Here is a 17,497-nt window from a genome sequence, read left to right as displayed (position 1 = left end):
TGAAAACGTAGCCGAGTTTATTTGGGTTTCTAGTGACACCTCAGAATTATTGTGCAGGCGTGTCAGAGGCAAGTCAAAGTATTGACTGCTCCCCCTCCGCCAAAGGAGGAGTGCTACGAGCTAAGAAGAGGAGTCCTCGTCCTTTGGGGGTGAGGATGGGGTCCTTCCCTTTCCCACCTGGATTAGGAAGAGGTCAGAAGGAAGGAGTGTGATTTGGAGCCCCGTTCTGGGTCTGCTCTTTGTTCCGAAGGAGAGAGGCTATTTGGGGGGCGTGTCGGAGCTCAGGATCTGAATGAAGTCCGAAGCCAGGATTTCAGGACTTTCAGGGCCTGGAATTCGGTTGGGATTAGACACTAACAGCGGGAGGAAACAGAAGACTGAGTCGTATAGGGAAGGCACTGAGGAAAGATTTGGGGGGCATGTTGAAAGTTGAGGCGAGGATCTGGGAAGTGGAAGTTGAAGGCTGCGTGGCGATACCTCGGATCTGAGTGAACGTGTTGGGGATTGGTGGTGCAGGGCTGTGAATGGGGTTCGGGTGGGACTGAGGTCAGTACTAGATCTTACGATCTTGGAGAAGGCTACAAGAAAAGCGCCTAGAGCGGCCACACCCAGACACACCCCTCGCATAACCCTAGACCTCCCGGGCCCGAGGCTAGGCCATGCCAGGGCGCGCTACACCCTGCCTCTAGCCGGCCTCCTCCTTGCGGGGAGCCGCTCTGGCTGGGGCAGGGGTCTGGCAGCACTGCCCCCGGGGAAGTCTGGGGGCGTGGCCAGAGGCCGGCGCCCGCGGCTGTGGATTGGCTGTCCAGTGGGCCTGTAGGCGGGGCTCCGGGCTGGGTCCCGCTCGGCCGCTCGCAGACGGCTGGGAGGCGGGGCCGGCGGGAGCCCGGCAGCCAATGGACGCTCAGCCCCCGAGCAGTTACAAAGGGCCGGAGCGAGGCCGCCGCGGCGGCGGGAGGTGGGGCGAGGCAAGGCTTGCTGAGGCGAGGCGGCGGCCGGGCCGGACCGGGCCACAGGCTGTGGTGGCGGGACCATGGAGGCGGCGGCCGCTGCTCCGCGTCCCCGGCTGCTCCTCCTCGTGCTGGCGGCGGCGGCGACGGTGGTCCCGGGGACGACGGGTGAGCGGCAACGCGGCGGGGCTGGCGGGTGGCTGCGGGGCGCGCGGGCCGGGCCCGGCCTCTGGCTCGCTCCCTCTCTTTCTCAAACATGGCGCGGGGCCGGGGGCGCAGGTGGCGGCGCCGGCCCGGGGCCGGGCTAGCCTGGCCTGGCGGCCGCCACGCAAACCGCGGGCAGGGAGCGCGGGTGGGGCGGGGCGGGGCGGGGGCGTGTGTCTGAGCGCGGGTGGATGTGCCCGGCGGCCGGTGGCGGTCCCTGCTCCCGGCTCCCCTGGGGGAGGTGGCGTCGGGTAGAGCGGTCCGAGGACTGGGCTGCCTTCTGGGGAGCGAGGGGGCGCGGACCGACGGCCAGAGGGTGTGCGGCTGGCGGGGCCTGGCGGAGCCGGGGCGCTGTGTGGCGTTGTCTGGGCACCCCCCACCCCCGAGCGGGAGGGTGCCCGGGGCTCCCGGAGCCCGGGGCGGGGTTGGGGTCGACCGAGGCTTCCCGGGCGGGGTAGGAACTCTGAGCCTGCCGAGCGGTGGGAGGGGGCGACGTGTGATGGAGACCCCCGGGCCACAGGACCGCCCTGGCTGTGGTCACCAGCCCGACTCCGCTGAGAGGAGCTCCTTCTCCAGCCAGGGGTGGCTTTGGAAGGGGAGTCGCGAAGCTTTGTGTGAGGAGGAGGAGGCACGAAGATGTGCGGAATGTTTCTTCTTTCGTGCGTCTGGGAAGTGTTGAAGTGAATCCAGTAACCAGAAGGCTACAGATTGTTTTCGTAGTAGAAACTTGAACGTTTGCTCACTCTGCGGGGTTTGGAATGTTTGAATGGAAATGACTCTGTGAATTGATCAAATGCTTTTATTTCCTCGAAGGAATATCGCTAGTGTTCCTTTTCTTGAGTGACAGTGGTTTGAATCAGTAGTCTCTGTGTAGTGGGCTTTCAAGTGAGAATGTTTGCTCCGTTTTCCAAAATACTAATCAGGATGGGGTACGTGGTCATAACCAATCTCCCTGGAAAGAGCAGTGAAAAACTTTGTTAACATCCAGGTTAAAATACTAGAAACTGAAATATAGATCCTTAGTGTTAGAAACTAAATTACAGTGAAAGTACATTTCTGTCTCTAAAATTGAATACCAAATGTTTTCAAAAACAAAAGCTCAAGAATGAGAGTGCCAGTAGCTGTCTGTTAAGAGCTTACTATGATGTAGACCCGTAAAGTACACCAGAGTACATTATCTAACGCTTATGATAAAACCCTTAGGGTTAGTGGCATTTGGCCCATTTATAGATGAGAAAACTGAATTTGGAACAGGTTAAATACTCAACTGCTAGGGACTAGAGTTAGGATTTGGACCCAGAGTTCAGTGTTTCCAAAACCTACGTGCTTTAATTAAAAACAAAACAAAACAAAAACCAAACTCTGTGTGTGTGTGTGTGTGTGTGTGTGTGTGTGTATACATGCACACACATGACTGGCACAACCCATCTTTCTATTCAGTCCACTAATGAACAATTGGTCTTTATTATCTAATTTTTAATTTTACCCTTAAAATATGTAAATCAGGTTGGCTTCCTTCTGACTCTTAGCACATTCCTGGAGTCTCTTCATATTGGGCCTACATTAGAGGAAACTGGATATTTGACACTGGTCTAAGGAGTGGGGGCAAGGTAAATATGTGGACAGGTGGGAGAATCAATAGTTACCTATTGGCATTAAGTTCACCCTTTTCCACTTAGCCTGGCACACTAAGCGTTCATGTATTCAAGTAACAGTTTTAGACTTAATTGATATAAGGAACATTGCTCAGTCCATGTTTGGGAGAAGCTTATAGACTACACTGGCATGTATACAATACAAAGCTGGTTCAGGTGAGTAATAATTCTTAAGTCTAGACTACCTCAACTGGTCTGCCCACGCTTGTTGGTTATGTTGATGCTGATCTTTCATACATTCTGAAGAAACTCAAATGCACTTTTAAATTTATAATTTGGCTTCCTTTTTAAGACCTTGCAGTTGTTCCTTATTGTCTGGCTATCAGTTTTGTATTTCTCTGCCTAGATTCTCCTCTTTCTAACATTGATTTCTCTAGGGAAATTAGTTCCCTGTCCCTAGTACACAGATGAGTACTGTACTATGTCTACATATATATTCCTTGTGAGATATATATGTATATATATACACATATATCCATTTTGAGAATCTGATTTCCTTTCTGCTGTCATGTGAGTTTTTTCTTTGAAAACATGCCTAGAACCCAACTCTTCTTTTTATCAGTGCCTCTTGAATGTCTCTTCCTTTCTTTGTATGCAGCCATCAGTTTAGTCCTGCCTGTTACTCTTAAATTTAGTTGCTTTCCAGTTTCTCTCATGTAGGCTTTTCTATAGGCTACTGCCAAGCTAATCTTCCTCAGGCATCCTCACAAAGGGCTTACAAGATTTTCCATTTGTATTCAGCACTTAGAGAAGTACTTGTGACTTATGATTAGAGCCATCTCTGAGTATTCAACCAAAGAGCTCACTTCTTGCTACTACTCTAAGCCCTCAATTCCAACCATTTCTGTTTTTCCACTGACTCCTGATTTTTTTTTCTTTTTCTTTTTCCCTTTTAACTACATACTTAATTTTGTCCCTTTTGAGAGTATGAGGAGAGAAGTTCTCAGTTCTGGCTTCATGTACTGGTTTAGTTCCTGAATTCTTTATTTCCCCGAACTGTAGAGCACTTAGGGTTACAGTTTGGTTGTTTATTTCTACCATCTTGTGCTGTTATTTATCTGTAATTGTGAATGTGTTATAGGTCCCCAGAGGGCAAAGGTATGTCTTTTCTTTCCTTTATGCTTTTAGAACCTAGCACTGTGTTTTATATTCTGTTCCATTTACATGCTTGTTGATTAAATGAATTTCATTTGACTGAACATTCTTTGGTATTTATACTGTTTTACATGAGTACAGTTTATGCAATATTAATTGACCATTCTGTGTATATAATAATAGGAAAATTGTGTAATGTGACAAAAGAGCAGTTGGTTATTAGATTTGATTATTAGTCCCAACTTCACCTCCAGTTATGCAGAAAATCTAAATGGTACCCACATTTCCTAATTCATGAGCTCTTGAAGACCAAATGAGAGTTGTTTTGGAGTTTGAGATTGCAATTTTGTATTGACAGTAATAGGTAGGGCTGATGTTCAAGCAGCAATTGCCACCGGGTCACATGTGTTTTGATTGATCAGACATCCTTTCTGATTGGTTGGTACCATTTTGGAACCAGTTGTTAAATATTTTTAATATCACCCCTACAGAAAGGCATCAACAGTCAAAGAGAAAAATGATTAATGTAGGCTGATGTGATTGGGGGAGGCTTCCTGGACACTTCAGGACTTAAATTGACTTTGAAGGGTAGCTAGAATTCAAGTGGGCAGAGAGGGAGATTCGATGAGTGGTAAGCTGTCCTGAGGCCTACTCCAGGGCAGAACCAAAAGTTTTATTGACTGGCTGGCAAGTTCCTCTTTAGAGTTGAGTTCCTTATTCTATACTGTAGGGTTTGGATGTATTAACCACTATTTCTTTCCCCCAGTTCTGAAAACTCTGTAATCTGTGACTGGAAACAAAATAAAAAGGTAATCTAAGTGGGATGAATAAGGGAAAATAATACTACGGGCCGCCCACTAGGGGTGAGCATTCAGTTGGTGAAGATTCTAAGTCACTTCAGTTTATAAGGGAAGAAAATAACATCAGAGGTTAGGTGAATTTCTCAGGGTCAGGCAGAACTAAGACAAGAATTTAGATTATCTCATTCCTAATCTGTGCTCTTTAAGGTATGAAGGATTTGGAAGGGGGAGGGCAGGATTAATGGAGTGACTTACCTAAGTGAAGTTATCTTGAATTTCACAGAACTTATGAAAAGTGACTTCTGATGGACTGTGGGCGGGGAGGGGTGGTGGTGGTGGTGGTAGTTAAAAAGTCCTCAAGAGGAGGTCAATATCTTTTTTATATTGATGATAAAAAGACCTGGTGTAGAGTTTATTGACTGAGAAGAGTAGGCTTTAGTAGTTTAAAAGATGGTGAAACTGGGGTTTAATTAAAATGGTTGTAATTGCAGTTACATGGTCTAGGTTTAGAATTTTAGATGATCTCCTCTGTTGTTGAAATTAAATAGGAAACTGACATGAACAAAGTAATGGGGAGGGAGATAAATCTGTTACTCTGTGAAGGGCTGCTTATGTGTAGATCTTTGCTGAAAGGTTCTTTTAGGCCTGTTGAAACAGTTTATCTGAACCTCCGCACCATTCAGGTAGTATCTTTGTAGTGTATCAGATATGTTCATTTCTAATGACATGGGTTTTGAAAATGCCATTATTTTATGGATGGCTCTTTTGATGTGAGAACATGTTTCTTCAAACCACAGAGCCCTCTGCACATGTCAACAAACTGTCTGTCTTTTGCTGTTCTTTCTTGGTTGTGGCTTACATAATGCAAGTTCTGAACAGATGGACTGTGGTTTATTATCATGTGATTGGGTCACATCTTTGCTTCCTGCTTCTGGAATTGAGCAGATGCTGGCATGTTTCTCAGTGATTTTCATGCTTTGTCCCATAGAACTGGCTTGAGAAAACTTTCTTAAAAATTATGGTTTATCTTGACTGAGCCTAGCTCCAATACTTAAAGTAATTAATGCCTTTCTTAACTGAGTTTTCTCAATATCAAATCCAAACATTATTCATAAACATTAAGTTTGTTGCTACTTTGAAATAGATCCAGTTTTAGCTGTACAGTTTTGGCTCAGATAATGCAGATAGGTTTCTTATGGTTACCTTTTTTGATATGGACTTATGATTGGTTGATTTGTAGGGATTTTGCCTTAAGACAATCACTTTCAAAAACATTATGAAGAGTAAGAATAGAGTAAGTCTGGATTCAGTTTGTATGGGTCCAATTTTATAGATCAGCTCTGGCCTTTTGTAAAACTGCTCTGTTGTTTTGGCATTCCAAGAGAATACACATTAAAAGAATGATTCCTAACTCAAAAAATATATATATATGACTTGCAGGGGATATAGGTTGCTTTGACATTTCTTGAAGGTTCAGTGGTCCATGTACCATTTTATCAGTCTGGAAAGAACATATAAGAATGTGCCAGGGGAGCTTGGGTGGCTCAGTGGGTTAAACCTCGACTCTTGGTTTGGGTTCACTCAGGTCATGATGTCCTGGTTGTGAGATGGAGCCAGGAGCACCATGTAGGGCTCCATGCTCAGTGCAGAGTCTGCTTGGGATTCTCTCTCCCTCCCTATCTGCACTTGCCCTGCTTCATGCTCTCGCTTCCTCTCAAATAAATAAATCTTAAAAAAAAAAAAGTGGCAGGATTCTATCTGCCGATGTCATTTAATTCTCATAGCCAACCCTGGGTGATAATTGTATAATAGCACAAAATCTTCTTACTTATGTACCAGGTAATTTCCAAGAGAATTTTTATTTTTCATTTATTTATTTATTTATTTATTTGTTTTGTTTATTTATTTGACACAGAGAGAGAGAGAAAAAGAGATCATAAGAAGGCAGAGAAGCAGGCAGAGGGGGCGGGGGAAGCAGATGCCCTGCTGAGCAGAGAGCCGGACGCGGGACTTGATTCCAGGACCCTGAGACCATGCATGACCTGAGCCAAAGGCAGGGGCTTAACCCATTGAACCACCCAGGCGCCCCTTCCAAAAGGATTTTTAAAAGATGTATTTATTTTAGAGAGAGAGAGAGAGAGCATGTGAGAGAGCACAAGCAGAGTGGGGAGAGGGAGAGAATCCTAAGCAGACTCCTCTCTAAGTGCGGAGCCCATCATGGGGCTCCATCTCATGACCTGGGTGGAGATCACAACCTGAACCAAAACCCAGAGTCAGTTCTCAGCTGACTGCATCACCCAGGTGCCCATTCCAAAAGATTTTTCTAACGTCCGTTTGTTACTAAGTCCAGGTGACCAGTGCTCAAGAGGTAACTGTAGGTTTGATGACATTGGTTCCAACCAAAGATTCTTTTCAGCTCTCTTAGATGTTATCCAAAGATATTAATATTCTTTCATCTTTTAATCATAAATATATATATATTTAAAAAGATACTGCTTCAGATAGAATAGAGGTCTGTAGACTAACAATAGTCTAACCACCGAGGTTCAGATGATTGTGCATGACCATTAACTCCATCTGCTTGGGTAGGCAGAATGAACAGGATTTTTGCTCAGATCGGAACTTAGTTTGTATCTATGAAAGTTTGTCAAAATAAGAGGTTCTGAGTTTCCATTTTGCAGACCAGGAAACTGAGGTCATGATGTTAATAAATGGTGGAACCTGCGCTTGAGCATTTTGGATGGTGTACTCTTTCCTGTATATCGTGTTGCTTCCACATACAGTAAAGTCTTTGTTTTGGCACTTGATCAGGAAGGGTTCCTCTTTTTTTTAACCATGGGCCTTTGCTTTGGCTTGTCTTGACTATAGTTTGCCTCTCCACAACTCCAAGTTACTCAGAGGCTTGTAGTCTTAGAATTATAGTTTTAGGTAATTTGAATCTCTCTGATGAGTCTAATGATAGTTCATCACTCATTAGTTGTATTGATTTATGTATTTTCATAGCAAACTCTTTGCTTTTCAGAGTAACATGAGCACAGACCTGAAAGTATCTGAAAATCTGAATTGAGAAAAGAAAGCTGTCACTGTCCACCATGAACACTTTGGCTTGTTCTACCCGTCCATGCTTTTTTTTAATATGACAAAACCATTTTTTAATCATTCTGTCTTTTTCAGTAGTTTATCAAAGCTAATAAAAGTTTGTGTGTTTTTTTTAAAGCAGATATTATTTATTTATTTGAGAGAGAGCAAGCGAGATGGTGCACAAGTGGCAGGGACGGGCAGAGGGATAGAGAGAGAGAGAGAGAGAGAGAGAGAAGCAGACTCCCCACTGAGCAGGGAGCCCCATGCTCCATCTCCATCCCAGGACCTCAGGATTATGACCAGAGCTGACGGCACATACTAAACCAACTGAACCACCCAGGTGCACCCTGCTAATAAAAGTGTTTTTAGGGGCGCCTGGATGGCTCAGTTGATTAAGCATCTGCCTTCAGCTCAGGTTATGACCCTGGAGTCCCAGATAGAGTTCGATATTGGATTCCCTGCTTGGTGGAGAACCTGCTTCTCATGGCACATGCTCTCTCTCTCTCCTTCTCTCTTTCTCAAATAAGTAAATAAAATCTTTGAAAAAACATATTTTTAAGTTGGCAAAGAGCTTCAGCTTTGTAGAAGAAATAGCTCATTCAATCTTAACGAATATTTAGTAGAGACCAACACAAGGGGAAGTATAGAAAGAGGTGAACTTGCTTTCAAGAAATAAGATGGTTGGGAAATATGATAATTACAGATTCAATAATAGCAACCATAGGCACTGCTTTATAGAAGTGGTAGGAATTGATCTCCTGCTTTGTGGGATGGGTAAAGTTAGAGTGGATGAGGCATTAGGAATGGAGTAGAAGGGTGGTTCTATGACATTTCAAAGAAATCATAGGAGCTGGTAGTGGGGCCTTTGTTTGCATGGCTGTCACTTTGCCTCCATGCTCTTCCCTATGTACCTGCACAGCCTCCTCCCTCACCTCTTGCACATCTTTGCTCAGATGTTAACCTTTTTCTCAATGAGACTTACCCTTACCACCCTTTAAAAAATTGCTATTATCCGATTCTGCCTTTCTTTTTTTTGGTAAATTTACTACCTCCTGAAATCCTTTATTTACTTACTCATATTTACTTATTTACTATGTCTGTTATCTCCTTCTTCCTACTAGAATATAAGCTCTGTGATAATGGATATTTTTGTCTTGTTCCCCAGTGTAAAGGACACAGACAGTATGTGATGTGTTATAGGCTCTCCGTAAGTATTTGTTAAATGGCAGTTGATCTTAGTTGTAGAAAGCTGAAGTACGAAAATTAAGGACTACATGAAATCAAAAAAGAATGACCAGGATTTTTACACCCGCATAATGCCTAACTATGCCCAGCAATGCCTAGTAATGAAATAGCTGAAAGATTGAGGGGAAATGAAATCTGATTTGAACATGTTGAGTTTGAGGTAAAGGTAGCATCATCAATTGGAGTAGGCAGCAAGATGTAAGACTAGAACATGGCTGGTAATGGGAGGGAATCTTAGGCAAAGAAGCAATTACCAACATTTACTTTCCATCTCATTCTCTCTCTTGCTCTCTTTTAATTCCGGTGCCCTAAAAAAGCCACCTTAAGTGAAGTATTTATTTTGACCCTGAACCCCTAGCTTAGATCTGGAGCTTTGCACTGTTCACTGAGATACCCTTCTCTCCTGGATTGCAGATCTGTGCTTTGTTCCCTTTACCCCCTCCAGCGCCAAAGAAGTATGTACTCAGAATTATTTGTGATCTTTTGATTGTACTGACATTAGCCTTCATGCTCTCTTTGACTTCTTGGAAATCTGCTCTGGTTCCTGGATGAGGTAGAAAAGAGGCCAACATACAGGCTCTCAACCTCCCTAGCATTCATAGCTTTGAGATGAGCACTATTTTGTAACTTTCTTATGTGGGAAAAATTTATTCACTGATCAGCTTGTGTACTCTGGCTGTTTTCCAGAAAAGGATTTAGGAAACTTGAAATAAAAACATATGCAGTAAGACCAGAACTAATGATCAGAAAGATAAGAGCCAATAAATAAAAGGGGAAAAGAAAGAACAATTATCCATAACTTTTAGCTGAGGAAAGCTTTTGTAGCTGAACACAATAGTTAGCTCTGAGTTTTCAAGCAGTGAGAGCAATAAGGGAACCTGATAATTTGCATTTTGTTGCCTATTATTGAGCATTTATGGGAGACTGCCACTTTCCTTAATAATGAGGAACCCCAGGCACAAAGATGCAACACAGGGAGAACCTCTAAGTGGTAAGAGGTTGCTGGACCTCAGCCCTGATTCTCTTTCTCAGAGAATCTCTTCAACATGTATTGAGGAGCATGCTACCATTTTACTTCTTCATACTAAGTCTGTGATCCAAGTATAGACACACTAGTCTTACCCTAATGCCAGTGGAACAGCTGAGGTAAGACTGTAGCGTTTAAATCAAGCTTTGCTAAAAGCTGGAGGTTAATGAATAGAGAAAGCAACATGAAACTGCTCAGGCTGGCTTACAAAGACTTTTTCCTCATGTCCTTATCTTTTGGCCTGTCTCCATCATCTGAGTGCTGCCACCAGAAGTGAATAGAGCTAGGCATTTATCTTTCTTCAAACAGGGCCAAAATAGCAAGGTCCAGAGAGTATCTTTGCTTTGGTTTTCTTTTTGAAGAGCTGCCTCCTTTCTGGGTGATGGATGTTGGGAACGATGACTTCCTTTTGGAGAGACCACACTTACTCGGAGAGTGTGGCCCTACACATGTAGGTTGCATAGTAACCCCAATATCCATGTTAAAGATACCCACGGATGTTACCATGAAGGCTATTCTTTGATTGGAGACATGCCGAGTTCAATGGGAAAAATAAGTTTCTTCGTATTCATGAACATTATCTATTATAGAAGTCTTTGTATGGGGCATGGGAAATTAAGTGAAAAGTTTGGGTTTATCACTCTCCATGACTTGAGTAGATTCAGTTTCCTTTCTTATCCTGCAGTTCCAGGGTTTCGTTCTCATCAACAGGGCTGAGCCTCCTTATTTTTGTTCATTTGCTTTAGGATAACCGTTCCATCCAGATTTCCTTGGTGTGAACCTCACTGATTACATAATAGTGCGTATTTATAGTTCTAGGACACCTTGTGCAGGCATCCTGTTACATTTCTACAATATAAGATCTTAAATATGCATCGAAATACAAATAGCTCTCATGGAAAAAAGCAAAAACAAATGGCTTTTTCTTTTAGAAGTGAGAACTGATAAATATATTTGACAGTAATGAACATGGAGATAGTTAAGCCTGAAGAAGAATGTAGAGATAGAAAGTCACTAACTATGGCTTTTCGTTTATACAAACACGACAATATATGTATGGTCTTTGTTGGTTTTTTTCCTTGATTTATTCATTCCCAAATCAAACCATAATGTGCTCTAATTGAGTCTCTTTGTTTAGCACATGGCTGTTGATTTGAGTACTTTCTGCAATTGAAAAACTGACATTTTAATTTTGTTATTCAGTGTGCAACAGATTTAAATAAAAACACCAAGATTGTGTATTGTAGATTTTCTTCAACAATAATTATATGTAATTATTTTACCAAAATAAACAAGTTAAAGTAGTTTTAGCTGTTTTATCTCATTTCACATTTGGAAAAAAATTACAAACCAGGGACTAGAGGTTGCTTGTTTTTCTCAGTGAGCATAGATAATTTCTGTTTGCTGGTTCCAACTAGTTCATCAAAGCAGTACAAAACTGATGCTAATAAAAAGTACTGAAAATGTGAAGGGGAAGTACAACTGGAAATAGGTCAGACTGGCTACATGCTACTAAAAACAGTTGGTAGTTTTCATGTGGTATCTCAAAAATTTTAAAGGACCTGTGAAGAGTAAATAAAATGATAGCATACCTCCTGCTACATAGAAAACAAAGTAAATGGCAGTTATTAAGGAAACTATTTTTTCATAGAAACAAAATTTTTAGGCTAGAAAGGATCATAACTAAGGGGATCATGATTATCATTTTGTCTCACTTTATTTTACAGATGAGGAAACTGCGGCTTAGAAGGTATGTGGTATTTCAGGATAATCAGGGTAATTTCAGGATAATAATTAAGCTAATGACTAAACAGGAATCCAGCGTCTTCCTCAGTTAGAACCTCACTTAGCATCCCTTTTCATCATGACCCAAGTCTCCATTAGGGAGAATGATTTTTTTAATTACCTAAATTTGTGGAAGATCTTTTTAAATGCTATCAAATCAGACCCTCAACAGTTGGATACATAGATGGATAAATAATGATGAAATCTATATAACAAGATAGTAACAACTGTAGAATTTAGGTTGTGAGTATATAGTTGTTCGCAGTTGTCAGTTTTTCTGAATATTTTGAAAATCTTCATAATAAAAAGTTGCTGGAGCTTAATTTAAATAAATCTGTAGGGGCGCCTGGGTGGCTCAGTGGGTTAAGCTGCTGCCTTCGTTTCAGGTCATGATCTCAGGGTCCTGGGATCGAGTCCCACATTGGGCTCTCTGCTCAGCAGGGAGCCTGCTTCCCTTCTTCTCTCTCTGCTTGCCTCTCTGCCTACTTGTGATCTCTCTCTGTCAAATAAATAAATAAAATCTTTAAAAAAAATTTTAAATAAATCTGTAGTATCTCCTTATCATCCCAGATGTGTTTCTGTCATTGATCTTTCTAAATATAGACAAACCAGCAGTACTTGCTTTAGCCAAAGGAAATAAAACAATCAGGATCCAGTGCCTCTGGTATACACATTCTAGGCCCTTTCTTTGATATTCTTCAAGGATTGATTGGGAACCACAGATCTGTCATGATGTTTTCTTTTCCTTTTCTTTTTTTTCTCTCTCCTGGTTTTTTTTTTTTTTTTTTAAATTATAAAGGGTATTTGTACATTGCAAATTTGAAATTCCCTAATCACCAACAAACAAACTGATTAACATAGTCATCACTGTAGATCACTTTCCTATGAACAAATGCTCTAATTTATTTTCTTTCTATTGTTTTGCTTTCATCATTCCCATGGTAAATTTTAACTTTTGTTCTCTTCCTTATTTATAATGCATTCATAAGCTTGGGTCTCTCTCCCTTCATGTAGTCTTTTTTTCCAAGATCACAGTCATTTCTTCCACTTTATTCTTTAAAAACCAAAAAATAAAAAACATGGCTACGTATTCTTTTAACTAAGCTTTTTTAAAGTTTTGTTAGATCTAGCCTTCCCTTGCCTTATGATGGGAAAATGAGAAGGAGGGAGGAGTTTCAATAAATATGAATTTAGGAGTCAGGCAGAAACTGTGGGGGATGGTCTTCAGGGAGCAACAGACTCAGAATTAGCTGGGCATTGCAAACAGATGGTATATCCTAAGAAAATAGCTGTTCTAAGCAATTGGGTGCTTGCATCTAATTTAGCTTAGAGATCCTGGAACTGGAGAAAAAATCTCATGGAGCAGATGAGTACAATCACCTGTGAAACATTCTAAACCATAGCTGGGGCCCAGTAATTACTGACTTCTGTATAGATGTCATCAATTCTATACATATGCTACATAATTCTGTACAGCATAATTCAATGTTGTTATCTTCAGTTCTCCAAAGGCTAATAACATCAAGCCCTGGCAGACCCTTAAATCTTTTAATAACCAACCCCCTACTAGAGGTCTTCAGTAACCAAAATGCTAGGTAGCATCAATGCTAACAGCAATTTGAAACCTATATTCACAGTGCAAAGCCCCTGGATATTTGTTTCGTGTTGTCTGAAAACTTTCCTTGGTTGGTTCTTCTGAAAGGAGCTCAAAGAGCACTAGATGCTCACATCTTCATGCCCCCAAAGAAGTCATGGATTTAATGGTGAGAAATATTATAAAATACTATAGAAACATGAGTATTGTAAAAGTATAAAAGTCCCACCATTTTAGCTGGCCTTTTTGTCCTTGCTTGGTTTAATTTAGCCATATTCCTCTAGGAGACTGCAACCAGAATTGAACAACTTGCTTTGATATTTTGTTTGACAAGCAAGATGAAAATTTCATACTAGGGAAGTCAAGAAATTAAAACTTGAGTAACTGTATTTGTGGTTCATCAGGTTCCTGAAATTTCCAGCAGTGTCTCTACCATCCCTCTTTTAGCTAAATTCAGTAAGTTTTTGTTCTGAAAATGTATGGGAATGACATAAAGCTAAATACTAAGAGACTCAAGTATAGACAGTGTGATTCCTTCTGTGGAGCAGGAATAGGAAGGGCTGGGTGTTGGGGGGCTGAAATCTTTTGTTGTGTGGGTAACAGTCTTGTAGAACCATTTGACACCTTAAACTCTATACATACATAACTTTAACAAAAATAAAACCCAAGTTAAAAAAATAAGTGGTGGATGTGTGGCAGTTATAAGTCTATGAATGCTTAATAAAAATGAGGAGTTGAATTTCTCTGTTGAAAAGTCAAATTCTCAGGTTGGATTAATATGTACACGGAGGGCTTCAAACTTAGCTATTTTTTTTTTTTTTCAAAAGACACCTAAAGTGACATGAAAAAGTTGAAAATAGTAGAATAGAAAAAAGCAAATCTGACCCCAAAAGATTAAATACAGTAGGATTAATACATAACAAAATTCAAGCAATAAAAGCATTAAAGGGAAGAAAGAGGTGTATTTTATATTGATGAAGTACTGTCTCTCAAGACATGTCATGAATCTTTATGCAACTAATAATGTCAAAATATATAAGGCCAGAACTGTTAAAAATACAATAAGAAATTGATAAATTCACTTTAGATGAAGAAAAGAATATTTGAATAACAATAGTAAAGATATAATACATTCCAGTTTTTGATCATGAACAGTATTCTTTTAAAATACTTCTTGAGTTTTTCCAGAAATTGATGATAAGAAGGTCTACAAAGAATACCCAAAGTAGAAATTCATAACAACTAAAAGAAAAAGTTAAAATAAATAATACATTCATTTATTAAAAATTTACAGATCACTTTGCAGAATATTGATATCTTATAGTATTGAATCTTCCAGTGAGGAGACTGGCATGTTCCTCCATTTACAAATAAATAGATTTTATTTTATATCCTTCATAATTTATGTCAAATAAGCAATGCTTTGAAGCATTCCCTTTAGAGGTCAGGTCTTATGTATTGTTAGACTTATTCCTAGATATTTGATTTTGGATGCTTTTGTAAATGATATATTTTTGAATTTTTGTTTTCTTTTTTTTTCTAAGATTTTTGTTTATTTATTTGTCAGAGAAAGAGAGAGAGAGAGAGAGAGTAAGCACAAGCAGGGGATAGTGGCAGGCAGAGGGAGGAGCAGGCTCCCTGCTTCTCATGTGGAGCCCCATGTGGGATTTGATCCCAGGACCCTGGGGTCACAGCCTGAGCCAAAGACAGGTGCTTAACTGATTGAGCCACTGAGGCATCCCTAATTTTTGTTTTCTATTTATTGCTTGTTTAAGAAAAGCACTTTGTTTAAGAAATTGGCTTTCTTTATATAGTGACTTTTGTGTTTTATCATGAATAGGTGCTGAATTTTGTTGATTTTTTTTGTTTTGTTTTGTTTTTAGTTTTGTTTATGTCATGATTATATGATCCATTTACATTTTTCTAAACTACTTAACTCTCTTATTCCGAATCTATATACAAATCTTTGTACAACTTGTTCCTGGGAACACTTTTTCCTTTCTTCTTTAGCCTTCTATAAGGCTCAGGGGAGGCACCATCTTTGAGACAAGTCTCCCTTCTCTCTGCTCTTTCAGCCCCTTGTGTGTGCTACCCTCCATCTGTAGCGTGTCGGCTCTTCTTCACCTTACGTTGTGAGCTCCTCAAGAGCAGGAATCTCATGGTAGGTATCTCTCCCCTCCTAAAGGTCTTTTTTTGTTCCTATACAGGTTGTATACACTGTTCTTTCCTGGTAAAAGACGTTTAGGCCTTACTCTGTGCTTCTAAAATAGTGAACTGCGTAGTGCCACCAGCTCTTTTTTTCAGCTGTGCCTCTAGGAGGCCTTTTGCTGTTTGCAGGCTCAGGTGTGACTCTTGACTCTGCTCTTCCTTTAATTCAAAGGCAGCTGGTGGGTGGTTACCACTTCCTTCTCTTACCACAGTTCTGTTTCAACTTTATTTTACCCCAGAATGATTTGCCACTTTCATTTAGGTTCATCATTGTACCTCAGTACCTATGCAACCAAGTTACATCACCTATAGCCACTCTTGCTCTCCAGAGGAAGGCTTGAGTCCTTCATCTTGTCCTACTTGGGGGAAATCACCATAGATTTTTCTAACAATCCTTTTTTTCCCTGTGCCTTTAGAATATATCTAGATTATGTAGATGTAACTATTTGGGCACTTCTGTTTCCTCATCTGTAAAACAGGAGGTTAAGATCAGGTAATTATCAGGTTTTTCTTTGCATGAACATTTTATGAGTTATTTTTTTCCCCCCAAAATGAGCTCCACCCCCACGATAGAGCCCAACAGGGAGCTTGAACTCACTACCCCAAGATCGAGACCTGGGCTGAGAGCAAGAGTCAGACACTTTACCGACTCAACCACGCAGGTACCCTTAGTTATGATGATTAGTTAGGGATATGTGCACACTGGCTGTGTTCCAACACTTGATAGTTCGGGTTGGAACTGAAAATAAACTTTCTTGTAGGTACATCTCATGCTACTACAGTGAAGTTCTTGCACCTAAACCTGTTCAAACAATCGTATTGCTGGAAAAACTCTGTGGGTATCTGTGAGTGCAGAGATACAGAGATAGCTCTGGGGACTGTTCACTGCTTTATGTGCATACTGTTTACATTAGATATTGTGTGTCAGTGTTGTCTTTTCTACAGTTGTGTAAGGGTTTTCTCTGATTTTCTGTCCAGCATATATCACAGGAACTGGCACATGATAGGTGCTATTAAATGCCTGTTGGATGAGTGCATAAATGAATTGACGAGCATTTTATCTGCCAGGTACTATGCTAAGTATTCTTATATCTGTATATATTATCTCAGTCCACATCTTCTGAAATTGCTATTGTTACAAATTTAGAAAACAGGCTTAAAAAAGTTAAGCAGTTTCCCCAAGATTACTTAGAGGCTATCTGGCAAAAATAGGATTTGAACTTAAGTCTTTTTGTCTCTGAATTCCATTATGTTAACTACCATACTTTTGTAATACCCACTAGTCAACATAAAATATAATGAAAGGGGCACCTGGGTAGCTCAGTGGGTTAAAGCCTCTGCCTTCGGCTCAGGTCATGATCCCAGGGTCCTGGGATCGAGCCCGGCATCGGGCTCTCTGCTCTGCGGAGAGCCTGCTTCCTCCTCTCTCTTCCTGCCTGCCTCTCTGCCTACTTGTGATCTGTCTGTCAAATAAATAAATAAGATCTTTAAAAAATAATAATGAGAAACTATAAAAGTGTGTTTAGATTGGGAAAAATAAGATATTCAATTATTGTTTTAGCATTAATAATCATAAATAAAAATTTCTCCATTTCTTTTTAGGGGCTAGGGTAAGGCACAGTGCATACATCTGTTACGTATACCAACATACCCCCCAACTCGTTGACGTGGGAAAAAAAAAGATGACCACTCGATAGTGATGAAATTGTAATCCCATTATATATAGTTTTAGTAGTATGACCATTTTCTTGTCCTTAGAAATGCTTCTGAAATATCAGCTTTAATGTCTATATAGTCTCCCATTTATGATTGTATCATAATTTATTTTGTCACTGCCATATTGTCATTCATAC

At 40.8% G+C, this 17,497-nt stretch overlaps 1 protein-coding gene across 3 annotated transcripts in view; it reads left to right on the top strand.

Moving 5' to 3' along the window:
- Window positions 1-930: 930 nt before the first annotated feature.
- Window positions 931-17,497, top strand: part of TGFBR1 (transforming growth factor beta receptor 1) — a 55,902-nt gene continuing 39,335 nt past the window's right edge. For 2 of the 3 annotated variants that reach the window (XR_009346317.1, XM_059141809.1), the window contains exon 1: window positions 931-1,118. Coding sequence is in view for 2 of the 3 variants with exons in the window: in XM_059141809.1 (XP_058997792.1) it covers window positions 1,034-1,118 (85 nt within the window). In the remaining variant the exon portion in view is untranslated. The remainder of the gene's footprint in view (window positions 1,119-17,497) is intronic. The other variant, XM_059141810.1, reaches the window with a different exon arrangement.

This window comes from Mustela lutreola, chromosome 12, assembly GCF_030435805.1.
Source record: "Mustela lutreola isolate mMusLut2 chromosome 12, mMusLut2.pri, whole genome shotgun sequence".
NCBI classification, from domain to species: Eukaryota; Metazoa; Chordata; class Mammalia; order Carnivora; family Mustelidae; genus Mustela; species Mustela lutreola.
This window is presented reverse-complemented; position numbering and strand designations above follow the sequence as displayed.